The 23,515-nt window shown below is 36.8% G+C and overlaps 2 protein-coding genes and 1 long non-coding RNA gene across 10 annotated transcripts in view; 1 reads left to right on the top strand and 2 right to left on the bottom strand.

The window, feature by feature from the left end:
* The window catches only part of LOC663405 (uncharacterized protein), a 13,389-nt gene extending 5,504 nt beyond the window's left edge, over positions 1 to 7,885 (bottom strand). Inside the window, exons 1-5 of the mRNA XM_008197604.3 lie at positions 7,582 to 7,885; positions 7,151 to 7,286; positions 5,199 to 7,093; positions 2,197 to 2,335; positions 82 to 413 (exon numbers count right to left, since the gene is read on the bottom strand). Of these exons, the coding sequence (XP_008195826.1) occupies positions 82 to 413; positions 2,197 to 2,335; positions 5,199 to 7,093; positions 7,151 to 7,286; positions 7,582 to 7,693 (2,614 nt within the window). The 5' untranslated portion in view covers positions 7,694 to 7,885. The remainder of the gene's footprint in view (positions 1 to 81; positions 414 to 2,196; positions 2,336 to 5,198; positions 7,094 to 7,150; positions 7,287 to 7,581) is intronic.
* Positions 1 to 12,353, top strand: part of LOC103313687 (uncharacterized) — a 17,059-nt gene extending 4,706 nt beyond the window's left edge. Inside the window, exons 3-4 of the long non-coding RNA XR_511553.3 lie at positions 10,580 to 10,802; positions 10,855 to 12,353. This is a non-coding gene — a long non-coding RNA (uncharacterized LOC103313687). The remainder of the gene's footprint in view (positions 1 to 10,579; positions 10,803 to 10,854) is intronic.
* The window catches only part of Hr3 (Hormone receptor 3), a 73,819-nt gene continuing 58,906 nt past the window's right edge, over positions 8,603 to 23,515 (bottom strand). For 4 of the 8 annotated variants that reach the window (XM_064355752.1, XM_064355750.1, XM_064355751.1 and 1 more), the window contains 9 exons: positions 16,792 to 17,019; positions 14,463 to 14,631; positions 12,195 to 12,385; positions 11,802 to 12,137; positions 11,346 to 11,618; positions 11,059 to 11,283; positions 10,797 to 10,950; positions 10,598 to 10,746; positions 8,603 to 10,516 (listed from right to left, as the gene is read on the bottom strand). In XM_064355752.1, the coding sequence (XP_064211822.1) occupies positions 10,641 to 10,746; positions 10,797 to 10,950; positions 11,059 to 11,283; positions 11,346 to 11,618; positions 11,802 to 12,137; positions 12,195 to 12,385; positions 14,463 to 14,631; positions 16,792 to 16,804 (1,467 nt within the window). In that variant the 5' untranslated portion in view covers positions 16,805 to 17,019 and the 3' untranslated portion in view covers positions 8,603 to 10,516; positions 10,598 to 10,640. Of the gene's footprint in view, positions 10,517 to 10,597; positions 10,747 to 10,796; positions 10,951 to 11,058; positions 11,284 to 11,345; positions 11,619 to 11,801; positions 12,138 to 12,194; positions 12,386 to 14,462; positions 14,632 to 16,791; positions 17,020 to 17,079; positions 17,098 to 18,809; positions 18,964 to 23,515 lie in introns of those variants that run through there. The other 4 variants (XM_064355748.1, XM_064355753.1, XM_015981619.2 and 1 more) reach the window with 4 other exon arrangements.

The following is a 23,515-nucleotide window of genomic DNA, read 5'->3' on the forward strand; positions in this document are numbered from 1 at the left end:
CGTTTACTAAATCAAGTGAATACATTTAGGCAAAACGGAGACACAATACGTCCCAAATAACATTATCACTATCATATTTACCTCCCCGTCTGTTACCATTCGGCCTGTAGCCGTCGTAGCCGTAATCAGGCCGGTTGTAACCGAAATCGGGGCGTGGTCTTCTGTTACCGTACCGGTTTCTGTCTTCTTCCCACCAATCGAACGGTCTCTGGTCGTGACGTCGGTTATAGTAACCGTCGTTACCACCGTATTGTTCGTAGTAACCGCCTTTGCAATTTGCACTAGCGGCGTTTCGGTCTCGTTCGTAGTAATCGTAATCCGGGTCGGGGTATAGATCTCTCCCGATATCTAAATGGGATAAAGGGATTTCGAGGAGCTCGCATTCGCCTTTTCCACGGCCTGACGGATCCAATCTAAAATCGTTTTTTTGTGGGAGTAATTAAATAAATTGCAAGGATGTACATAAGTGACATCACACGAACGCGCTCTAATGAGTTTCCGCTATTTGGGTGCACAAAAGCGCAATGATGATGTAACTTGATACGGTTATTTTGTGATGGTCTTGGTGATGGTGTGGCCTTGCAAGGGTACAACAGCGTTTTTAGGTCATTGTTGGTGTTTTGTTTATATTCAAATAGCGGTTCCAATAAAATCTAATGCAAGTCTTCGATTTGTTCTGATGCATTTGTTTTTTTTATTATCCTGATAATAAATTGCATATTGCTTTATTGGAGGAAATATTTTAATAATTTTCAACTTTTATTACATAAAAATTATAAGGAAGAAATTCAAAACTCAGAAAGAAATATTTGTATTTCGTGTAATTGCAGTATAATAAAATAATAATAATACACATTTTGTTTTTACTTCAATTATTTGATGGGGGTAAGAGAAAATTAAAAATTAAAAAACTACGAAAATGATCATAAGCAATTAATTGTGGACGAAGAATTAAAGAAGACAAAAAAGACAACATCCTATAGAAATTTTTTATCTTTAGTTAGGTATTAATGAAAGAAAAAAAACTTGAGATTTTAAGAACCACCATTAAAAGTTAATCAAACGTCAGATTAACTGAAAAAGTTTTAACAACGGATTCATTTTTAATTCTTCTTCTAAAAATTGGGTCTCAGAACAGTGAAAAATTAAAAAAAGGCTTCAGAAATAGTAAATTATTTTACTTAATAAAATGCGGAGTCTAGTTCTAAAGTGTACAATATCCAGGTCTATTAACTTTTCAGGAAACGGGAAAAACTTCCTGTCTAATAGAATTTTCATGTAGAAGTTCAAAGGTAAAAGAGTTTTTTTTTCTAAAAATTATTATTTGTAAATTTTTTTGGAGATTGCACTGCTTTAAATTAAATAATTTGAATTTAAATCAATTTCATAAATTTAAAGGAAAATTCAATGAAATAATATCTTTTAACTCAACTCAATAGATAGAAAAACTTTTCTAATAAAAAAAAATTAAAACAATTTTCTAAAAACAGAACAAGTCCGGGTATGCGCCAAACGGATTGTGTTCACTTGCGTATTTAATTTTACTAAGATTTCAGCCAGTCGCTATTTCCCACATAGAAAGTAGACTGTAGTTTAAAGTTTCGTTTACAAGATAAACTTTATATTTAAATTCTGCACTTAAATTTGCACCACAAGCTCCGCCGATCTTTTAAAGTAGACATTTCTTGAATAAATGGCCTTAATTTTGCATTTTGGTGATTTCGCGTGTCACATACGCAATTCTTTGACTTATCAGAAAACAGCACTTCAATTGAGTCCAAGGTGTTTTTATTTCACAATAGTTTGGTGGATAGTACCTTTAAATGTTAAGCGACAAAATTTTGTTGTTTTTTGAATTATATTTAAAAGTTTTTCAGTCAGTTGCATTTCTTAACTATTGTAGCCTGAAGGCTAAATTTCTTACATTTTCATGGACCGTAGATCTTTTAATAGCTTCTTTTTACGTGCAAGGTTAATAGGATGATGGTAATCATCTTCTAAATCATTTTGTCATTTTTGCAATAATTTAAAGACCACACAGTTTTGGATCCGTAGAGGGAGTAATTATTGCTTAATATTTTTTGTGTAAACTACACTCGAGGTGTCGTTACTTATTATTTTCGTGGGAATTTACAATTCACTGGCGTGCAGTCGCGGTAATAATAAATCTGTAGCGTTAATTAGAAATTTACGTACCTGTAATTAAATCCTTCGCAAGGAAACCGTTTTTCATCTGCACATTCGCGTTGACAATCTTCGACTCTTTCGCAAAATAACGCGCGTTTAACGAGTGCACGAGTTACGCGTTTTCCGGCCAATACTCTCCTGAAGCATGCTGAAAAAAATTCATTTTGGAAAATTACCTAAACTTTAAGATCGTAACAGAATCGTGGATGGGTAGGTTTTGTAATTTTTTACCTTCAAAGGATAACTAATTTAAAACGAACAATGGATTCGTTAAGAAATAAAGTAGAAATTGATGTTTATCTTATTTTGAAACGGAAAATTGCAGTGTAAGTTTTATTATGATTATTATTTTATGTGTATGGTGTCGTTTATTGTAACTTTGTGTGTTCGCGATCTAAACGGAAATGTTTAGGTTGAACTGATTCGAAAAAAGAACAGATTTACATAAAGCTAAGGTTAGGAACTGGATGAACTGTTTGTATGCTAATGTAACTTCGGTGTAGTACATGAGTTTTGCAATTTTTTCAGCGAAATTTTCTGCACCGCTTTTTTAACGTACGCACGCAATTAAGATATGAGCGATATGACACACACATCCTTTAATTAATATTTAAATTTATGCAAATTGGTTGCAAGAAGCCTTAGTCATTATTCTTCAGCAAAAATATTGCGCTTGGTTAGGTTGTACGAGTATTTTCAGGATCTCTAATTATTTGTTTCGTTTGAAGATTAACATTTTTTTTTAATTAAGAACTCGGTAAAAAATTACCTTTGGCGTCTTCGACGATGATAATGGTGCTGCTGATGGATGTGGAAACATAAAGTATAGCAAAAAATATCACAGACTGGTTGAACACTTTCATTTTCTAGTAAAAACCCGTCGATCACAACTAAAACCCCGACGCTGCTAGTTGTGTCATTATGCAAGCTTTCGGTATTATTTAACACTATTTAATTAACATAACTTTAAGATTTATTATTAAGACAATTAAGAATGTAATTTTAATTTGACCATGTCTCAATAGAACCTTCTTGTTCCCAAGGTGCGATATACATAAGAAATTAACATACAAACAGGAATTGCGAAAAATTCCCTTTCTTCTCTCAATATATTACAATAACAAAACCGGCGTCGGTGTTGGTTTAGAAAAACAAACCGAAAACGTTAACTTTAAGCAACGAACACCTACAACTGGGATTTTGTGGTAGGATCTCCGTGAATATATGCATTCTATCCAAGGATACCATTTTGCGATTTGTGAATGAGTGGTTTTTGTTCTGGTGCCCCTCTTTCGTGTAGTGGGAGAGGTAGTGCATCGATATTCTTGTGTGGGAATCCGGAAATAAGAGTTTTTAGGCGCCCACCCATGAGTTTTATGGACCATTGATTTTTTACTCTCTCGTATATTGTTCAGTATTGTTGATAATACGATACGGAACCGCATTGTAACACCACAATCGAAGGTATTGTCGATTTGGTGAACAAATTCTGTGAGTGGTGACGTCAAAATTGATGCACATTGTACTCATACCATCAAAGAAATTGCATTAATTTCGTGATCAATCCGTGAGATACATAAATTTTTCCATAATTATGATTCTTGAATAAATAAATTTATTTGAATCATGGCAGAAATTAAGTTGGTAATTTATGTAGCGGGAGAGCATGATAATAACTTTATGTAAGGAAGGAATTCCATTATTTTTAAATTTAGAATTTAACAATGGTGATGTAAATAATTGCAATAATTTTACGAGCAAACTTACAGCAAATTGCTTGCCTTATTAGCGTATTTTTTTCTAATACTAAATTTTTCTCATTTCATAACATTGGAATTAGGACTTGACACACGGCGCGATTATTACATGTTAGCACTTCATAGGACTTTTTGCCCAATTATAAACGCATAATACGGACTGACTTCTTTTTCACATAATTAATTATGGGATGACGTGTTTAATAAAAATAAAAGTGTTGCGTTCGGTCGACTCATATTTACAATTTAAAAATAAAAAATACCTTCATGAATTTTAACATAACTTATAATTTTAATTAAGTTTACCCATTTGCTGTTTTACCCGGTTGTATAGAGCAATATCATTTAATTTAATGAAATAATTAAATTTAGTTGTTTGTTAAAAAGATAACATTGGTGATTATGGCAATGAATAGAAATGCATGCATAATCCCTATTGTTTCATCCACGTGTTTTCACCTTTTACATCAACATAGTAATAAATAACTGTAACATCTGCTGAATTATTCCGTTATTACAGTTTTGATGATCCAAAACTGATTTTTCCATAATTGTTGGCTTGACGAGTTTTTTGGCTTGCCAAACTCCCGTAAACAAATTAAAAAAAATAATTTTCGTAATTTTTCACTAGGTATGAATTACTAGTGGCGTGCAGGTATTTGTAATTTAGCCTCTCGAAATTACATAACACCGAAGTTGTTTTTGCAAGAGGATGAGTAACGCAAAATCTGTTTTATTAGCTTTTTACCACGCACCTCGTAGACAGAAAGCGGGCATCCTGTTTACCGCCATAAAAACAAAAGAGCCGGATTGAGTAAAGCGAAGAATCTGTCAGAACTCAAGGAAACCGATCTCAGACACCTGAATAATTGGTCAATTTGTTTAGTGACTGTCTTGGAATGACCTTGTAGTGATGTTATCTCACGAAAATGTACAAATTTTAAGTTTTTTTCTTGAGAAAATGAGTCAAAAGTTTGATTTTTTTCTGGTCTGACATAAATTACACGGTGATTGCGGTTACAAAATGTAATTGTACTGCCTGTTATAAGTCTTTTAAATGGTTCAGTCTTCAAAAATGATCTACGAGCTACGTGTAATTAGTTATGCATGTAAACAACAATAAGTGACCATTGTTGTAGCCTTTGGCAACCTTCAGCCAGTAGCTCAGTTTAGATTTTTATCTAGTGATGTAAGCATGGTTTGTAAAACAAAAAAATAACTGTAATTTTCATGGAAAATAAAACACAAACTCACCTTCATCTAATTCGGTGATTATCGAAGTAATCGATTCTCCATGGGAGCCGATCGCGTGTGTTACGATTGGTTTTGAATGGGGTTCTTTCGGTTTAGGATTTCCTTTGATGGAGTTATCGTAACCATCAGTTGGTTTAACGGTTCCAGGTTTTTGATAATTGTCGCCTTTCTCTGGTTGTGTGTCATATCTGTCGATTGTCTTGTCAAACAAGTATTCGTTTGTCGGTTTAGATGGTCTGTCATAACTGCTACTAGGAGGGTTTGGTCTGTCATAGTTGCTGCTAGGGCGTTCTGGTCTAACATAACTATCACTAGGAGGTCTAGGTCTGTCATAGTTACTGCTAGGCGGTTCTGGTCTAACATAGCTATCAGAAGGAGGCCTAGGCTTGTCATAGTTACTAGTAGGAGGATCTGGTCTGTCATACGTATTACTGGGTGGTTTCGGTCTATCATAATTGTTTGTGGAGGAAGGATTAGGTCGGTCATAATTGCTACTTGGGGGTTTTGGTCGCTCGTAGTTACCATTAGGTGGATCAGGTCTGTCATAATTACTGCTAGGTGGTCGTGGTCTGTCGTAATTATTGGTGGGCGGATCTGGTCGGTCATATCCACTGGGTGGTTTTGGTCTATCATAACTACTAGTAGGCGGATTAGGTCTGTCATATCCGCTAGAGGGTGGTCTAGGTCTGTCATAGTTGCCAGTAGGTGGTTCTGGTCTGTCGTAACCGCCAATTGGAGGTCTTGGTCTGTCATAGTTGGTAATAGGTGGATCCGGTTTGTCGTAACCGCCAATCGGAGGTCTTGGTCTGTCATAGTTGCTACTAGGTGGATCTGGTCTGTCATAACCGCCTATTGGAGGTCTTGGCCGGTCATAGTTGCTACTAGGTGGATCCGGTCTGTCATATCCTCCAGTTGGGGGTCGTGGTCTGTCGTAGTTATTTGGTGGATCAGGCCTGTCGTAACCGCCTGAGGGAGGTCTAGGTCTGTCATAATTGCTGCTAGGGCGTGTGGGTCTGTCATAATCGTCAATAGGTGGGCGAGGTCTGTAATTGGGCCTGTAATAATCACCCGGTCTATGACCATAATCATCATTTGGTCTTGGTCTGTAATATTCATGTTCAGGTCTCGGTCTGTAGTAGTCATCTGGTTCAGGTCTGTAATAATTGTCCGGTCGTGGTATATAAGAACCGTATTTTTCGGGAATTGGCCGATGGCCGTATGGCACTTGATTACTTTCTCCAGGCCTTGAATCGTAGTCATATCTATCGTACGGATGATTTAAAGCAGGTGGTCGAAATGGTGGTCTTGCATAATTATAAAGTCCTTGGCCTACTAGGATTTCATGAACTGGATGCAGGACCGGCTTTTGAGGCCCTGTGCTAATACTGACCATAGTTTCAACGTGTCCGGTTTCTTCTTGCGGTTTACTGTAACTTGGTTTATTTGGTGAACCGTAACCATAACCGGAAGAAGGCGGTTCGTTAACAGCATACGTCGGTTTATTGTAATTAGGACTGGATGGTTTGTCATAACCTGAAGTAGATGGTTTGTCGTAACCAGAACTAGATGGTTTGTCGTAACCGGAACTAGACGGTCTAGTTGGTTTTTCGTAACTCGGGCTAGGTGGTGGTTTATCGTAACCACTTGATGGTTTATTAGGTGTTGTGCCATAACTGCCGCCTTGGGGTTGTCCATATTCTGTACTTTGTGGCTTATTATTATTACTATACTGATCGAAAGCCGGGTTATTTTTATCTATCACTAACGTACATCCTAATTTTTTTATATACAAGTCAAATTCGGTATCAGCTTTAGTACCGATCGGTTTTAAATCGGCAGTTTCCTTGATAGTGTCATTGCTAAGCTCACAACTTGCGTTGCCTTTGACTCCGATTCTAAAAAATCGTATTATTGGTTGCCTATGTTAATTAATGTCGCACAAGGATACCTACCCGAAGCTGAAAGACTTGCAAAGTTCTTTTTCTTTGGTGCAAAACAACTGGCACTCCAGCACCGTCGTAACTTGAGAGGTTTTATATACGTCCTTAGGATTATGTCGTTGACCAATCGCCAAGCGTTCGTAACAATCTAAAAGTTTTTCAACGCTGAATTTTCTGTATTTTTTCTGCCTCATTAAGTTTTTTTTAATTGACATGAACCTGATTCGCGATTTTACAGTTAGCTAAATGACTGGTTTGTCTTGGAATTTATTTGACGACCGAAAAAAAATCCATTAAAGATAATTTATGATGATCAAAAACAAATTCAGGATTTCAAAGTGGAACATGTGTATTTTTGCTAATTGCTGAACTTATTTCAAGCGGAAATGTTAAACAACGATTATTTTCCTTGAATTTCGGAAATTAATTTGAATTGACCTTACCGTTTTTGATAACTTGGAGTTGATTGTCGATCGTTAGCGCCCTCAAAACTCCCAAAAATGCAAGACCCGTGGCCATAATCCACACGAAAGTACTTTGCGTCCTTGCAAACATTTTAAAAAATCACTTTTAATTTATTCGCAACATCACCCGCAACTACTTGAGTTTTGTCTTAAAAGATCACGATGTGCATCACTAATTCGTTTAATCGATCACTTTCTTCTCTTGATGCATCAATTACTTGTGCGTGTTGTTGCATCAAGTTTTTGAACACTTGTGTGGACGAGACGGACGAAGAAGAGGTAGCGGTGGAAGACGATGAAATGTATAAAGTCGCTATCTCAGCAATCTTTAAAGCGGTCTTCGGACTAATTTGCAGTTGGAAGAACGAAAAAAACGCGGCGTTTCTTCGCCCATAGTCTTTTTTATTGGCGAAGGTCAAATTTTACGGAGCTAATTACTGCTCGGGATGCACCCGGGGCTGAGATTTTTTCAAATTGTGCTCGTCCGGTCTTTTTGTACAAGTTCTTGAACATTAAATTGATTTTTCGTCTGGTTAATGTCGCTTTGAAAATGGTTGTGGTCGTTTTAGGTGCATAGACAACCGGTTTCGATGCATTCGGCTCTCTAGTTAAAAATGACGAGTATTTATCTTAAGTGGTAGTTTGAAAGAGCTTTATCAAAACTTGGTTCCCAACGGGGTTTTTGACACCAAAAACAAAAGCTGCCTTCCTGAGAAGGTTCAATGTTATGAATAATACCAAGGTAATGAATACATTACGCTCTGTTGGTTTTGATGTTTGTTTTCGTAATTGTGGGGGTATTTGACAAATATCTGCTTTTAATATTATGCTAGACATCTCGATTGTTGATCGTCTTGGGAGCCTCCCACAATTCGTGAAAAAAGTCAAAGCGCTGATTATCATTTCGCGGAAATTCGAGTAAATGAACTCGCGCGTGCGATTGTTTGGTTTTTGAACTTGAGATTGGGGAAGAGTAAAGAGGGAGAAAATAAAAAAAATGTAAATACAAAAAAATATATATAATTTCTACTGGTGTCGCGAACAATTTATTACGTTTCGATAATATTTTTGTTGTGAAATTGCACTTAGCTGAAGAGAAACTATACAACTACAGAAAGAGATTATTAGGAGGAAAAATAAAATACTAACAAAAATATTAACAAACTGTAATAATTGTCATAGACCAACAGAAATAAAATATATATAATATATATAATATAAACAAAATGTTAGCAACATCTACACTAAAAAAATTTCACCAGCAGTATAAAGGATTCTAATAAATTAAGATAATGTACAGTTTGTAGCCCAAGGTACATGTTTTTTAAACATTTTAGTTCATAATAATCATTTAACAATAGCTATACCATTACCCACTGCCAACCCTCATTTACAAAAGTGGCTATTTTTACGCACTTGCAACTCGCAAATTTGTTAACTTTACGTTAAATAAATTGTCAACGAGAAATACAACATAGCGCGGAATTAGTGATATGTTTGCAAAAATATTATATTTAAAATAAAATATTGTGGAAGATTGTAATTTCTTTATTTAACAAAAAGTTAACACAAAAAAGGCAAATTACACTTCGTAAAACTGTTATCATGTATGTAACACAGCCATGTCTTTATAGTAATCTCCAAAAAATAGTTATTTCTAAAATTACATGGTTCGTTAAATACAAAAATAACCAATAGCCTCTCATGGATGTTAACCATTGTCAAAACGGAAGAAACTACAATTATTATTAAAATACAAAAATTTTCTATAATACAAGACCTTTGAGTTTTTGTTTAAAAAAAATGTGATGTTAGGTTTGTTTCATACCTACAAAGATTCTAATTACATAAATAGCTTTATAACACTGGGTTGAAAGTACTAAGTTAAAATGAGATTTAACAATGGTTAACATGTACAAGCACGTTAAAACTAACTTAAAAATTAGAACTATTCATTCTGGCATTTTCGACGGGAAATTACATAAACATACTTAACTTTTGACATTAATACCGAGAAAAATGAAGAGAGGCAAGTAGCTGCTGCGATCCAAGTTTGTTCTCCGTGTTCGTGTAATTTCCTTGCAAATCTAACAAATCTATAAATTGTAAAAGCTGAAAAAAGTCTGTTATCACGATCGCAAAATTTTCATTTTATTATGGAAAAAAAATTATGTTCGAATCCATAATAAAACAAAATCCGTAAAACAAGAATCAGATATAGTTCTATTTCATAAATACTCTATATACTATTTCATATACTTTATACATATACATCTCTTTTATATATATTTTTATAAAACCATGTGTCACCAAGTAAAACTTAACTAAAAAACAACAAGTTAAAAACCAGTTAAAAACTCTACAGTGTAAGCATACAGTCTTGTCTATATTTATAATGTATTGTATGTTATCTATTTCAACACTACCAACTAAAGTGATTTCAGTATACTTACGTATTATTATAATATAAACGCAGTCTAAGTATGATTTTTTCTTTAAATACGTAAAACTAAACAAGAGTTTCACTGACTTATAACTTGTTGGTCATATATTATATATCAATAGTGTATAACTTTAATCTTACGTGTAATTAGCGTGTTACGTTAAGTGGCAGATTACGATACGTAAATATTTCATTTAAAAAACCGCAAAAATATACCAATCGATTTTATTCAGCACCTAGGATTCAGAACCATATAATAACACACTGCGTAGATATAATAACAAACAACAAACAATAAGTTGTACTTTGAAATCAGGGCCCGGCTTCATAGAGCTTTTGCAGTTTTTTAAATAATACTTAGAGATCTGCGGTTCTTTATTTCTATGTCACAACAATAAATTTTATCTCATTATAACGAAATTATACTTTATATTTATGTATTTAAGGCCGATACATTCAGTATGAAGGAATCTGCAACAAACAAATCCGTAAAATTTTGTTATTTGGACGTAACGTTTTGTGGTTTCTTTCCAGTAATTGAGAAATACTTACAGTAGCTATGTTGCTACGGATCAGAAGATTCTGCTGAAGTTTTTCAACTGTCCACACTAAACAACTCCTTGTGAAGGGCGGGAAACTCCAGGTGTGGTGCAGATCTTTTGAGTTTTCCTAATGCATCCATGTGAAGCATACTTATCTCCCTGTAAAAATCACACTAGTTTGTTGTGTTTTATGTTGAGGAATGGATTACCTTAACGTAGGTATTTTTGTAAGCAAGGCATCACAAACTGTAACATCCCCTTTTATAGGCATGCTGTGGTTTCTGTCTAGCTCAAGTCTTAAGGCTCTCACGACGGCTTGGCTAAGTCGACTGATTTCGCCGATACCTTTCAGCCCCGGCCGATCTATGGGAAAAATTATACGGTAAGTTGTAGAAGTAAGCACAGTTTTGAAATGAGAAAGGGTGATTGTGAATTGATGGCACATGATACGAATGTACATTGTATACCCACCTGGAGAGAGCAAGACGCAGGCCGAATACAGAGCCAACTCTGTTTCGGTAAGTTTCAGTTCTGCTATGCTTTTGGACACTTCGAAGACGCACGTGACCAGCTTCATTTCCGCCGTATCCGACGTGAAGAAGGCGTCTTGGGGGAGCATCGTATCGCCGTAGAGAACACAGTTTTGGGACAGATCCAAATAACGTGACATTCTAATAATTGCCAGTTCAAAACTACCTGTTGATCGAAAAACGGCCGAGTGTTGATTAATAGTCAAAGTTAGACAGTGGAATACGCACCTGCTTTCAATAATACGATCTGATCGTCTTGGGACAATTTCATGAATCCAGGTACCATTTTCGCAAATTCGATGATTTGCTGGATGATTGTTGTGAGTTTTTGGGCGCATTCGAGCCACAACTCTTCATGGGCCATGTTCTTATAGTACAAAAGTCGGGAGAGATCATGGGGTTTCCTGAACATCTCGTGAATATGTTCGAGGGAATATAAACAAGTACGTGTGTGTGCGTCTGATATTGTCTTCGATAATAACTCCGATATCTGACTTGGATCTGGAACAGAAAAAGCGAGTTTAACGACCCGAACTGCGGCGATTTCGCAACAACCAAGCATCATCCTACATGCGATAGTAGGCAACCAGTAAAACATGCATCACCACTTTTTGTTACGAAAAAATAGATGAGAAAGAGACATCAAGTCAAAATAATATCACACTCGACTGCGAATGGACTTACTAGGCAATGTGACAGGTTCACAATCGTCGCCACTTCTTTGTTGTACATTTTGTGAACTGGTCTGTTGCCTAACTGTGTTAGTTTGTTGTACTGTAGGAGAATTAACGAAAGTGGTGCTATCTACATAACTGGGTACCAAACTGTCCACAGCCACCTCTTGTTTCACAGACACCACCGTACCTCCAGACAGTGTCGTACTGGAGGAGGTCTGACTGACCCGTTTAAAAGAACGAGAATCAGAGATCGACAATGTTGTTTGTTTCCCGCCACCTCCACCGCCACCTCCACCACCACCACCACCACCACCCCCTTCACCACTATTTGTGTTAGTATTCCCTGATAAATGATGAATTTGGTATTTACGTGCGTGGGGATTTGACGAGGAACCCTTACCTGTTGTTACAACGTTGGCCATTAAGCTTCCCGTGTCGTTCAGTGTGTCCAGGCCCGGCCTCGGATCATACGCTGTTGTACTGTCCACGTAATCTGCGGAGATGTCATAGCCCATCGAATTCGCTTGGACTTGGGTTGTATTCGTGTAATAGGCTGGAGTGTACGCGCTGACATCGCTGTTGTACGTATACCTATTGAAAGGAACAAAAGAAAAAATTAAAATAGGCGTCAGTCTGTAGTTCAAAAGGTAGATAAGTGGAGGTTTAATTCCCTTAAATTTTAAAAATCTTAAATTATTCTATTTATTTTTTGTTGAATTTTTTGTAGAAATATTTAGTTCACAAAAAATGGCACAAAAAATGGCTTACGGGAGCAAAAAATGGCACAAAAAATGGCTTACGGGAGCAAAAAATGGCACAAAAAATAGCTTACGGGAGCAAAAAATGGCACAAAAAATAGCTTACGGGAGCAAAAAATAGCACAAAAAATTGCTTACGGGAGCAAAAAATGGCACAAAAAATTGCTACGTGAGCAAAAAATGGCACAAAAAATAGCTTACGGGAGCAAAAAATGGCACAAAAAATGGCTTACGGGAGCAAAAAATGGCACAAAAAATAGCTTACGGGAGCAAAAAATGGCACAAAAAATAGTTACGGGAGCAAAAAATGGCACAAAAAATAGTTACGGGAGCAAAAAATGGCACAAAAAATTGCTACGTGAGCAAAAAATGGCACAAAAAATAGCTTACGGGAGCAAAAAATGGCACAAAAAATGGCTTACGGGAGCAAAAAATGGCACAAAAAATAGCTTACGGGAGCAAAAAATGGCACAAAAAATTGCTTACGGGAGCAAAAAATGGCACAAAAAATTGCTACGGGAGCAAAAAATGGCACAAAAAATTGCTACGGGAGCAAAAAATGGCACAAAAAATGGCTTACGGGAGCAAAAAATGGCACAAAAATAGCTTACGGGAGCAAAAAATGGCACAAAAAATAGTTACGGGAGCAAAAAATGGCACAAAAAATTGCTATGGGAGCAAAAAATAGCACAAAAAATAGTTGCGGGAGCAAAAAATGGCACAAAAAATAGTTGCGAGAGCAAAAAATGGCACAAAAAATAGTTGCGGGAGCAAAAAAATGGCACAAAAAATAGTTACGGGAGTAAAAAATGGCACAAAAAATAGCTGCGGTAGCAAAAAATGACACAAAAAATAGTTGCGGGAGCAAAAAATGGCACAAAAAATAGTTGTGGGTGCAAAAAATGGCACAAAAACGAGCAAATTTCCTTAAAAATTCAAAATCGTAAAAGATGCGATATATTTTTTGTCGAATTTTTTGTAGAAATATTTAGTTCACAAAAAATGGAACAAAAAATAGCGTGTGGCAGCAAAAAATGGCATAAAAAATAGCTTACGGGAGCAAAAAATGGCACAAAAAATAGCTTACGGGAGCAAAAAATGGCACAAAAAATAGCTTACGGGAGCAAAAAATGGCACAAAAAAATAGCTTACGGGAGCAAAAAATGGCACAAAAAATTGCTACGGGAGCAAAAAATGGCACAAAAAATTGCTACGGGAGCAAAAAATGACACAAAAAATAGCTACGGGAGCAAAAAATAACTTACGGGAGCAAAAAATGGTAGAAAAAATAGAGCAAAAAATTGCTTTTGGAATGGCACAAAAAATATCTCGTGGTAAAAAAATCAGCAGACATTTGATTGTTTATTATAACCCAAATTTCCACTGTACTCATGAGTATGGTGAAGATACATATCTTTTTTTATTTTTAAATTGCAATATACTCTAGTTTTTTTAAGGCGAACAAATTTTAGTTTACCTTTGAGAGAGGTTTCAGCTTCGAGGCGTAGGTCCAATTACTGAGTTATTTTGATTGACAGTTATAAAACAAAATTCAACAATGGAAAAAACGACAACAACCGATAACGCAATTGTGAACTTTGTGGACTGTGGATTATCAAACTGCGACTGAAAACGAGTGGTTTATATCTACGAGGTGAAATAAATGAACCGATTTACACGAAAACGAGTTGAATACAACATTTTATTCTTTGAATTAGACACAACAAGGCTTAAAATATTGCTTCAAATCTGTTAAAAATAATCTGACGCTTCGTATTGAGAAATGCCAAACAGTTATCAGAAATTTTGACAGTGTCGAAGAATAAATTTCATTTTACCATGAAGTAAACAGTGGATAAAATTCGATTTTATCGTTGGCATGTTATTTTAAAAACCCTAATCCAACTTACCCGCCATTGTAACTATGATGTAACTGATCACTACTTGAGGGTGTTTGTTGTTCGAACACTGAACTATCAGGAGCAGAATCGCTCTGCGCCCTTAACTGTGCCCTATGAAATCTGACTTCGTCTTCTACTTTCTCTCGCTGCTTCTTCGACATTCGGCCGAATTTGACAGCTGAAAGAAATACAATAATGTTAAAACAGCTTGCGCTAATTTATGTGTCTTGCAATTGAGCAAGACTAGTTACTTTGAGTACCCCCGAGTCGGTTTTTAGAATAATTATGGCAATTAGCATCTGTCCGACTCCGTAAACACGGAATTGAACTCATTAAATGTAAGTATTCAGGAACGGAATCGTTTATTTTGTGTTGAAAGTATCATCATTGTTAATTAGTTACGAAATGGCATATTGACCGAATCCCTTTTCTGAGTGTGCATCCAAATTGAATTACTGTGTATTTATTTATGAAAAATGACAGTAAAGCGGCTATGCGATGGAATCTGCATGCAGCAAGAAGTGAAAATTATCGTGGCATAATGGTGGAGGCGCCGGGCTAGTGTCAATAATACTTTTCTTTTTAATCACGAACTTATTAGAAAATGGTTTATTGTGGGAAAGAGTAATTCTCGCGCAACCTGCGATTTATTATTCCGGATTTGATCATTTTGAAATCGTTGCAAATTCCGTTGAAATTCGTTCAATAACCACATTGGGAAAACAGTTCGATCATGCCGCGATTTGCAAATATCCGAGATGACCTACAAATTGAAGAAATAACCGTTCCAAAGTCTCCATTAGCCGCAAATTACAAGCTGGCGGTAGCGTCGTCATACCGGAAAATTGATTAGAGTCCGAGCCACAACTCGCCACTTAAAAACCGAAAACATTGCACAAGAGAAACTTCAAACTTTTGTTTAATAAACTGCGATAGAGGGCAAATAAAAGCGTTAACTAAAACAAAAATACATTTTCTATTGTCTCAGTCGCAGGTCTTTTTTCCATTAGAGCATAATGAGGTAAACTGAACAATGCAATGGCGTTTTGTTTAATAGGTTAAAAAGTGACGCAATGTGGGAAGTTAACTCGAACAATGCAAACATTATACATAGAAGAGACATTACTGTAATCCGCGCTAAATTAAGCGGCTGTTGCATGCACACATTGGATACGATACGTGGTGGACGCATATGCCGTCTGCAATTGCATGGTAATTGTGGGAAAAGGGGCTTAAGGAGCCACAACTACTTAACACATTTAGCTCTGAATGTGTTTGAACGTGAAGCGTTTAAGCCGATTTGGCAGCAAATTTATCGCGTCTGCTTCAGCTTCAATTGCTTATAAACGGACAAAGTCAAAAAGTGACGTCAATGAGAGCAATACCGCACAAAAGCCAGCAATAAGCACAAGGACGGAATCGCGTCATAACGAGCGAGACACCAGAGCGAAAATTATCAAGTGGAATGCACAAATTAAATTGGTTTTGTTTGGACTTATTTACAGCGAACGTGCTCCATTCACAACTCAACTAAAATTTCGAGACATGACAGGATATACATTTCAGAATTTTGGGTGTATGTATATTAAAATTGTGATTTTGAAGTAAACAAACAAAACAATAAAAAAAAAATTGCAAAAAAATCAGTGCGTTCAGCAGTCACTCTCACACTCTAGAAATTTTCATTAGGGAACAGGATGTAAATTATGGAGACTTTAATTGCTGTTGTAAGATCCTTTTTATAATTGATCAAATTATGACTATTTGCTTGTAGTTAAAAAACAAGAAATAAATCGAAGTGTTTTGGGAAAGTATTTCGTAACATTTGAGATACGTTACGTAACGAAATATAGTATAATTAGAAGCTGATATGGCTAGTTATGTCATAAGTAACTAGTTGTTAAAGATACAATCAAGTGTCTATTATTAAATCAAACGTTTATTGCTTATTATAAATCATTTTTCTGTCGATATTATCAATAGCTACTCATTTAATTTCACTTGATTCTGGAAGTACACAGTGAGTATTATTTATTTTTTCTGCTCGTCGTAATCCATAAAGCAGTCATTACGTCTGTCGGATCGGCACTTAAACCGGGCCAAAAAATCCAAAACAGTCATGTCTTCATGCAAACAAAAATGAATAATGATTTCCTTATTTAACAAGCCGGAAAGTAATGAGGATTTATTGCAGCAATTCGTTACGTTCTGTGATTAACGGTTAACACACACATAGACGCTCGAAATGCATATACGCCCGCTATTAAACCACATCTGTTCGGTATGGATTTTTGTTGGAAAAAGCACGACGACAACACGACGAAAAAAACACACTCACCATCTCGGCTCATTCCCAGCCGAAGACATTTCTGCAGTCGGCAGTATTGACATCGATTCCTATTTACCCTGTCGACAACACAGTTTTTATTTCTAGGACACTGATAGTTTACAACTGAACTCTGTGATCTTCGGAAAAACCCCTTACATCCCTCGCATGTAATCACACCATAGTGAACACCGCTGCTCTTGTCCCCACATACTTTGCACGGGATTATCTCGATTTGTGCTGAAATAAAAAAACAAATTAGAAATCGCAAATCTTGACCCATTTTCATAAAATGCGTACGACGATTAGAAATAATCCGCTGTGTCCCTGAACAGAAATGCTCACGACACAGCAAGGATAAGCGGAGGTTTTCTGTACAAGGACGTGTTCTAAAATACGAAACTATTTTGCTGAAATAATGTTTCACTAAACTACTGCTAATGGCAGTTATTAAAACAGTAAAGCACAGCAGCACCAAATAAATATTAAACTGGGCTTAGCGTGGCGATTGAAATAATCAAAATGCTTTCAATGATGAAGTAGACAAGGAACGCTCGTTTGCGTAAATGTGGCACGTGTGTTTAATTGGTTGCCTATCTCAAGAAGGATTAATTTGGATTAAATTGCCTCTTGCGATAACTCAGGCACAATATCTAATTAAAGCATCACACTCCATTAATACATTTGTAATTACGGGATTTAAAAGTGTAATTAATTGCTATATTTGTCTAAAAAAATACAAGCAAGGCTCGAGCTATGTAAAATTACAGGTACCGAAGAAAATTTTTCCCGTCTCACAATTTTTATTTATACAATTATGCATTATGCAGGCGTACGCAGGACAATAAATCATCTACCCCGTAGGTAAAACAAAACATGTAACAGCGATTATATTTTGATACAAATGGCGAGTAAAATTCGTTATTGAACGGAAGTTCATATCACTTAATTCTGAACTGCAAATTAGCTGTCAAGGTCGCGATCTACTCCAGTGTTATTTTAAGACCACGATAATGTTTCGTATTTACTTTGACATTAAATAATTTAATTATTTTTAGTTGGTTTTATTATTAGAGGTGCTATAAATATAGATTAGCGAAAAAAAATAAAAATAATTTTCGCTTGTCTGGTCTACCGTAGTGTCATCGACTCTATTGAATGAATGAGTCAACTTATCTCGTTTATTTATGTTTTATTTCGTTCATATTTTGGCAATGTTATTCACCTTAAGCGAGCGTATTATCGATTTCCACAATGACAAGACAGCTCAACACAATGCGGGAGAGAATTTGCACATATTCTTTGTAATCGTGCAACAATGTTTTTCCTTTTCAGTGCAAGAAACCGAATTTACGTAAATGATTCTTGTGCATTCAAGTTAGCATGCAGAAAGGGTATAAACACGCTAGGATATTGTGGAATTGAATTCATTTTTCGTGATCCGGAAAAATGTTAAAATCAATTTCATAATGTGGAGGCATTAAAAATCAATCACTTAGGCGTAATGGATTAAAAAATGTCAGTGATAACAGCGCTGACGACCACACAGATGTGTTTAAATGAAATTTGAGAGACGTCATTGAAAGAGTTAAGACCTCCAGTGTTGTCCAACGACATTGTTGATTTAGCCTTTTTAAACAATGGGACTTGCAACTTCCAGAGCCATAATGCAACGGCACATGCTTGTTAAGGCCATTTTACAACAAATAACATTTTCAAGTTTGATCCATAAATCTGTCAATTAGCGCACTAGCGGCGACAACCGGTGGTATTTTGTAATCTGGTCAATCTAACATATGTTTTTCTATTTCAGAGCCGCGGCGGGATGAGTCAGTTTCGGCCGAAATTAAAAATTCCGGGAGAGAACATCTGCGTCCCCTTATTTGTCTTAATGTCAATCTGATAAGGCGTTCGCGATTCGAGGGGATATATCCGCAACCGAAACGTCTTCGGAACATCAAAGGTCGATGACAGTTGTTGTCATCATCAGCTCGAGATCGTAAAGTCAGCTGTTGACGAAAAGCACGAACCTCTGATGGAATTGGCGCTTTTCTTGTCATCCTTGTCGTCGATTTGAGGGGGTGGGGTTGCTGAGTCCGTCGAGGAAATATTATCCGGTCTAATATCCCTTGAGTCAGTCGGCCAAGTTTCCCCACCACTGAACAACTCTTGAAAATTGTCCATTGTACAAAAACAAAAACACTAACGTTCGATCACTGGCACCTCGTATTTTAATGGCAAATCCAGAAGTGCGTCGCATGGCCGCAGCCACAATTCGCCACTCGCACAAACTTTGAACCACTTTTATTTCACGCAAGATCGATGGACTAGTTTAAGGTCGATATTGACGACGTCGATTTCCATCGTCAGACACCTGAAACTGAGAAAAACACGAACGAGGGAGATCGATCACGTTTTTACTCATCAGAATGAGCCGCCGAAGCACCAACTTTCGGCTCCATTCTCTTCGCCCAACCTGTGTCGGTGCTAATCAATTTGGGATGGCTCATACATGAGTCTTTACTCAGTAGGAGTGTGATAAGGCGCCGTACAAGGGGTCATTGGTAAATTCAACAAAGTAAAATCTGGCTGCGCGCGGGGTCGTTGACCTCGAGGCGCACGGCGTCGGAAATTTCGAAAAATCACGCCAGGGCTGCCAGCTCGGGGATGCTGCAGTGCCGGAATGAGGGAAATTCGAAAGGGCGGCCCATTAATACGGTTTGTTTGGCTCAAACCGGCATAAAGTACGACGGTTTGTGTTTGGAGGCGCGGCAAGCCATTGAACTCTAGGTTGTTCACCGCCGAATATGGTTGAGCGAGAGATGCGATCGTTAATACGGGAGAATTCCGAAAAATGACCACCAACGGAAAAATCGCCTTCAAGACAAAGTCGGTTGCGCATAAGCACTCGTCTATTTTTACGCGAATGTGAACGACCGATTACGATAAAACAACAACATTATTATCAATAATCATTAAAATTTAAGTGCACGCGGAATTTTTTCCCTGGATCAGACGTCGCCCCGCGGACAGTGGTGCCAATCGTCAACCCCAAAATCATAATTACTCGGCTCAGGACGGAGAGTTTCACTTCTGCTATTTTATACGCTATCTCGGAGCGTGCAATATTGCAAAACACTGCCTTCGAATCCGAAATTTTCCCGGAAAATCCACACAAAAGCACAAACGTCACTCGAGCCGTTATTGCAGGTAACTGTCACTCACTGCACCGAGGATCAAAAAATGATTTACTGAGAAAAAACAGCCACTGTGCTCAAGTGGGATTTTAATTAAATCCCTGGGACACTGCGCGAGTTCACTTGCCGTGGCGGACCTTGCCGTCGATATCTTGCGTAAAACCGGCACATATTTTGGACATTTTTTAAGAAAGTCTGCCCTAGCAAATTGTCCATGTATCTGTGTAGTAATATGGGAATTCACTTGGAGCGCAGACCGACTGCCAGCATTTCGTCCTTATCTAACGCATTCGATGTAAATAAAAACGTAGGTCTTAGCGCCGGCTCCGTGACGTAGCCGTATCCCCACTCGGGCGCGGGTTCAACGACCCCACCATATATACTCTATGATTGTGTATACTCCTCGGACTTGATCGCTCGATATCGATGAGCTTCGCTTTTTTAATAAGACAAAATTTGTCTTTTTCATTAGTTGAACCATCGACACCTCCTAGAGATGCGCGCGAATGATAAAAACAGGTGGAAAATCCACCAACTGATAAGGGAGCCATTGACACCGACGACGATTCCCGGTTCAAACCAAAACATGTGACCGATTACGCATACACACAAAAAGAGCACTGATTTTTTGCTTGCAGCTTATTAGACCTTATCTTATCACATCTGCAATAAACGAACAGTTCACTAACCCCCTCACACCTGAAATAAACCCCGAATATATTCGGTCATTGCCTCCACAACAAAATTACAATGTCAATAATCAACAGTAGCACTTTTTCACAAACGACAAAGGTCAACATTTTTGGCAATCAAAAATAAAAATAAAATCTTGACACTCGTAATTCAATTCAAACTTTCAAATAGCTTAATAACGACAAGTGCCTAAATGGGCGTTAAAACACACTCACTTAACTGTGCAATCACCAAGCAAAATAAGTGAAATAGCTCGCAAAAAACTGTTACACACGGCATACCTTCGATTTTACATCATTCCCACTTAGGGGGGAATTTTAATACAAATTTAATGTTCATCGCCGATGTTATTTCGCTTTTTTATAAAGAATTTGGATTATCGTAAAACGGGAACGGCAATATTTTTGTAAATTCCCCCTGATATACGAATGGATATTAAAAGATTGTGTCAAAAAAGGTATTCGCATTCTTGCCAGTTTGTTATATGTAGCTTTTATTTAACTTGTTCTGTTGTCTGTCTGTCTGTTTCATATTTTCCGAGCCAAATTTGAAAGGGTTCCTGTTGTCCGAATGAATTAAACTTTTGCATACTTACGTAATCTGTGTGACAATGCAATTCTATATATACGAACATCACGGTATTTTTATTTATTATTTTTAATATATTTTTATATATTCTAGAATATTTTTCTTCGTAATTTATAATGTTTTGTATAATTTAATTGTCTTAAATTTGTTCTTTTTGGTATATTGTATTGTTCATTGTGCACTTTAGACTAATAAGTTTGTTGGAGATAAATTATATTCTTATTATTATTATTATACCTATTATAAACTTTAGAATCCTAACTTGTAAGCAAAAATATTCTCCTCTGATAGAATAACTTTATTTTTTACTTTTCAATGCATCTAATTAAAATAGGAGCTTTTTAAACATTTTTAAAAATTCAACTGTCATTTTTTCTAAAATTTAAATATTTGAAACCATGTAGCAGCAAATAAAATGTGGATGAAAATTCAAAAAATGGTTTTTAATGTGTACAAACTGAAATGAAGACGTACCTGGCATTTTGCTCGTTACCTCGCGTTTTTGGCAACTATAAAAATAATCTCGGTGCATCCGAGACGGCAATTATTTAAATCAAGTTTCCGTAAAGCTGAAAACAAATCCAAGACACTGTAATTATTCGGCGATAAGAGTCATCAGATAACAATTTGGTGGGCTCGATTCGTATCGGTCGTTCCCCCAGCAAACAATACAGATAATAAAAAATAAATAATTAACATAGTGTTCCTGCATGCGTAATTGTGTTTAAAAAATAACTTTATTTGCCAACACAGCCCGTTATCAGTTTTTTATTTGTAATTTTAGTTGCCCGATTAATTTTACCAAAATGTCGCGAAACTCACCGCATCGTAATGAAAGTGAGGCGAGAGGGGTTATGCAAATGGATATTCAAAAATTTTAGTTCATAAATTGAAAACAATCAGTTCAACCGCCGACAAAATTACTTATTCACGAAGGATATTGGGCAAAGTTGAGGCAATTCGTAATTAAAACGTAATACAACCGCTAAATAATATAAAATTACTGCTCGGAAATGGCGACGGTAATAAAATTTGTCCGCGCCACGAGCAGGAAGTGGAAGTTGTCTCGCTCAGATCTAGTAAATCTCGACTTTTAATCAAACAAACCGGCAACTTCCGTGGTGTGAGTACACAAGAAGCGATCTGTTTCATCTCGCGAAAAACAATATACAAGTGACAAAGGAAATCAAATGACACATTTTGCAATTTTTCAGTCATGTCATCGTGGCAGAACCTCGTCCACAAGCTGCGCAAAAACTGGAAACAATTCCAACCAAACCTAAAAAGCGTTCGCAACGTCAAAACACGCGCCTCTCTCACATTTTGTGCAATAGGAGGCGCAACCTATTGGTATTTTTTCTATTCCAAAGAACCAAAAAAATCAATCACACGCAATTACTCCCAACAAACGTTTCTCAAATTTGCCACCGTGGAATACAAGGGCCAAATTTACATGACACCCAGCGATTTCCTCAGTTCTGTCATTGAGCTAAACCCAAAAATGCGTCGCAACAGAAGAGCGAAGCTCACAGAACGCCAAATACAGTACATCAGGGCACGAATTCCCCCTCAAACCAAGCAATTCTTCTCCAAACTTCAAAATAACGGAATAATTTCCTACACTGAGTATTTGTTCCTCTTATCGCTCCTAATTAAACCAGCTGCTGATATTGAAATTGCCTTTAAAATGCTGGACACAGACTACAATGGAGTCATCGATAAGGAAGAGTTTCTGGTGATGGAGACGATTTTTAGCCGTTCTTGGAGGCAAAAACTTGCAACTCGTTACGAGACCGGCCTCGAAAACAAACTGGATACAACTCTGGCTATATATTTTTTTGGATCAGATGGAACCAAAGTTTTAAGCTATCAATCTTTCAAGCTCTTTGTGACCAACTTGCAGGAAGAAATTCTCCAATTGGAGTTCAGTCAATTCGCCCATGGCACTTTCATCAACGACATAGACTTCGCTAAGCTTCTAGTACGATACACCTATTTTGACAATTACGACAATTACATTGAGCGCCTTTTGGCCACGGCAGAACGCGAACCATCGCGCGACCAACTCATCACTTTTGAGGAGTTCCACTCATTCATGGGGTTTTTACACCGACTTGAGGATTTCTACTTCGCAACGAGATACTACGCCGAGGAGGACTCCCAAATAACTCGAAAGGGCTTCCATGATATTCTCAAATTACTGGGCAGACATGACCTAACCTGGCACATGATAGAGACAGTATTTAATATTTTTGATG

Source organism: Tribolium castaneum, chromosome 3 (genome assembly GCF_031307605.1).
Source record: "Tribolium castaneum strain GA2 chromosome 3, icTriCast1.1, whole genome shotgun sequence".
NCBI classification, from domain to species: domain Eukaryota; kingdom Metazoa; phylum Arthropoda; class Insecta; order Coleoptera; family Tenebrionidae; genus Tribolium; species Tribolium castaneum.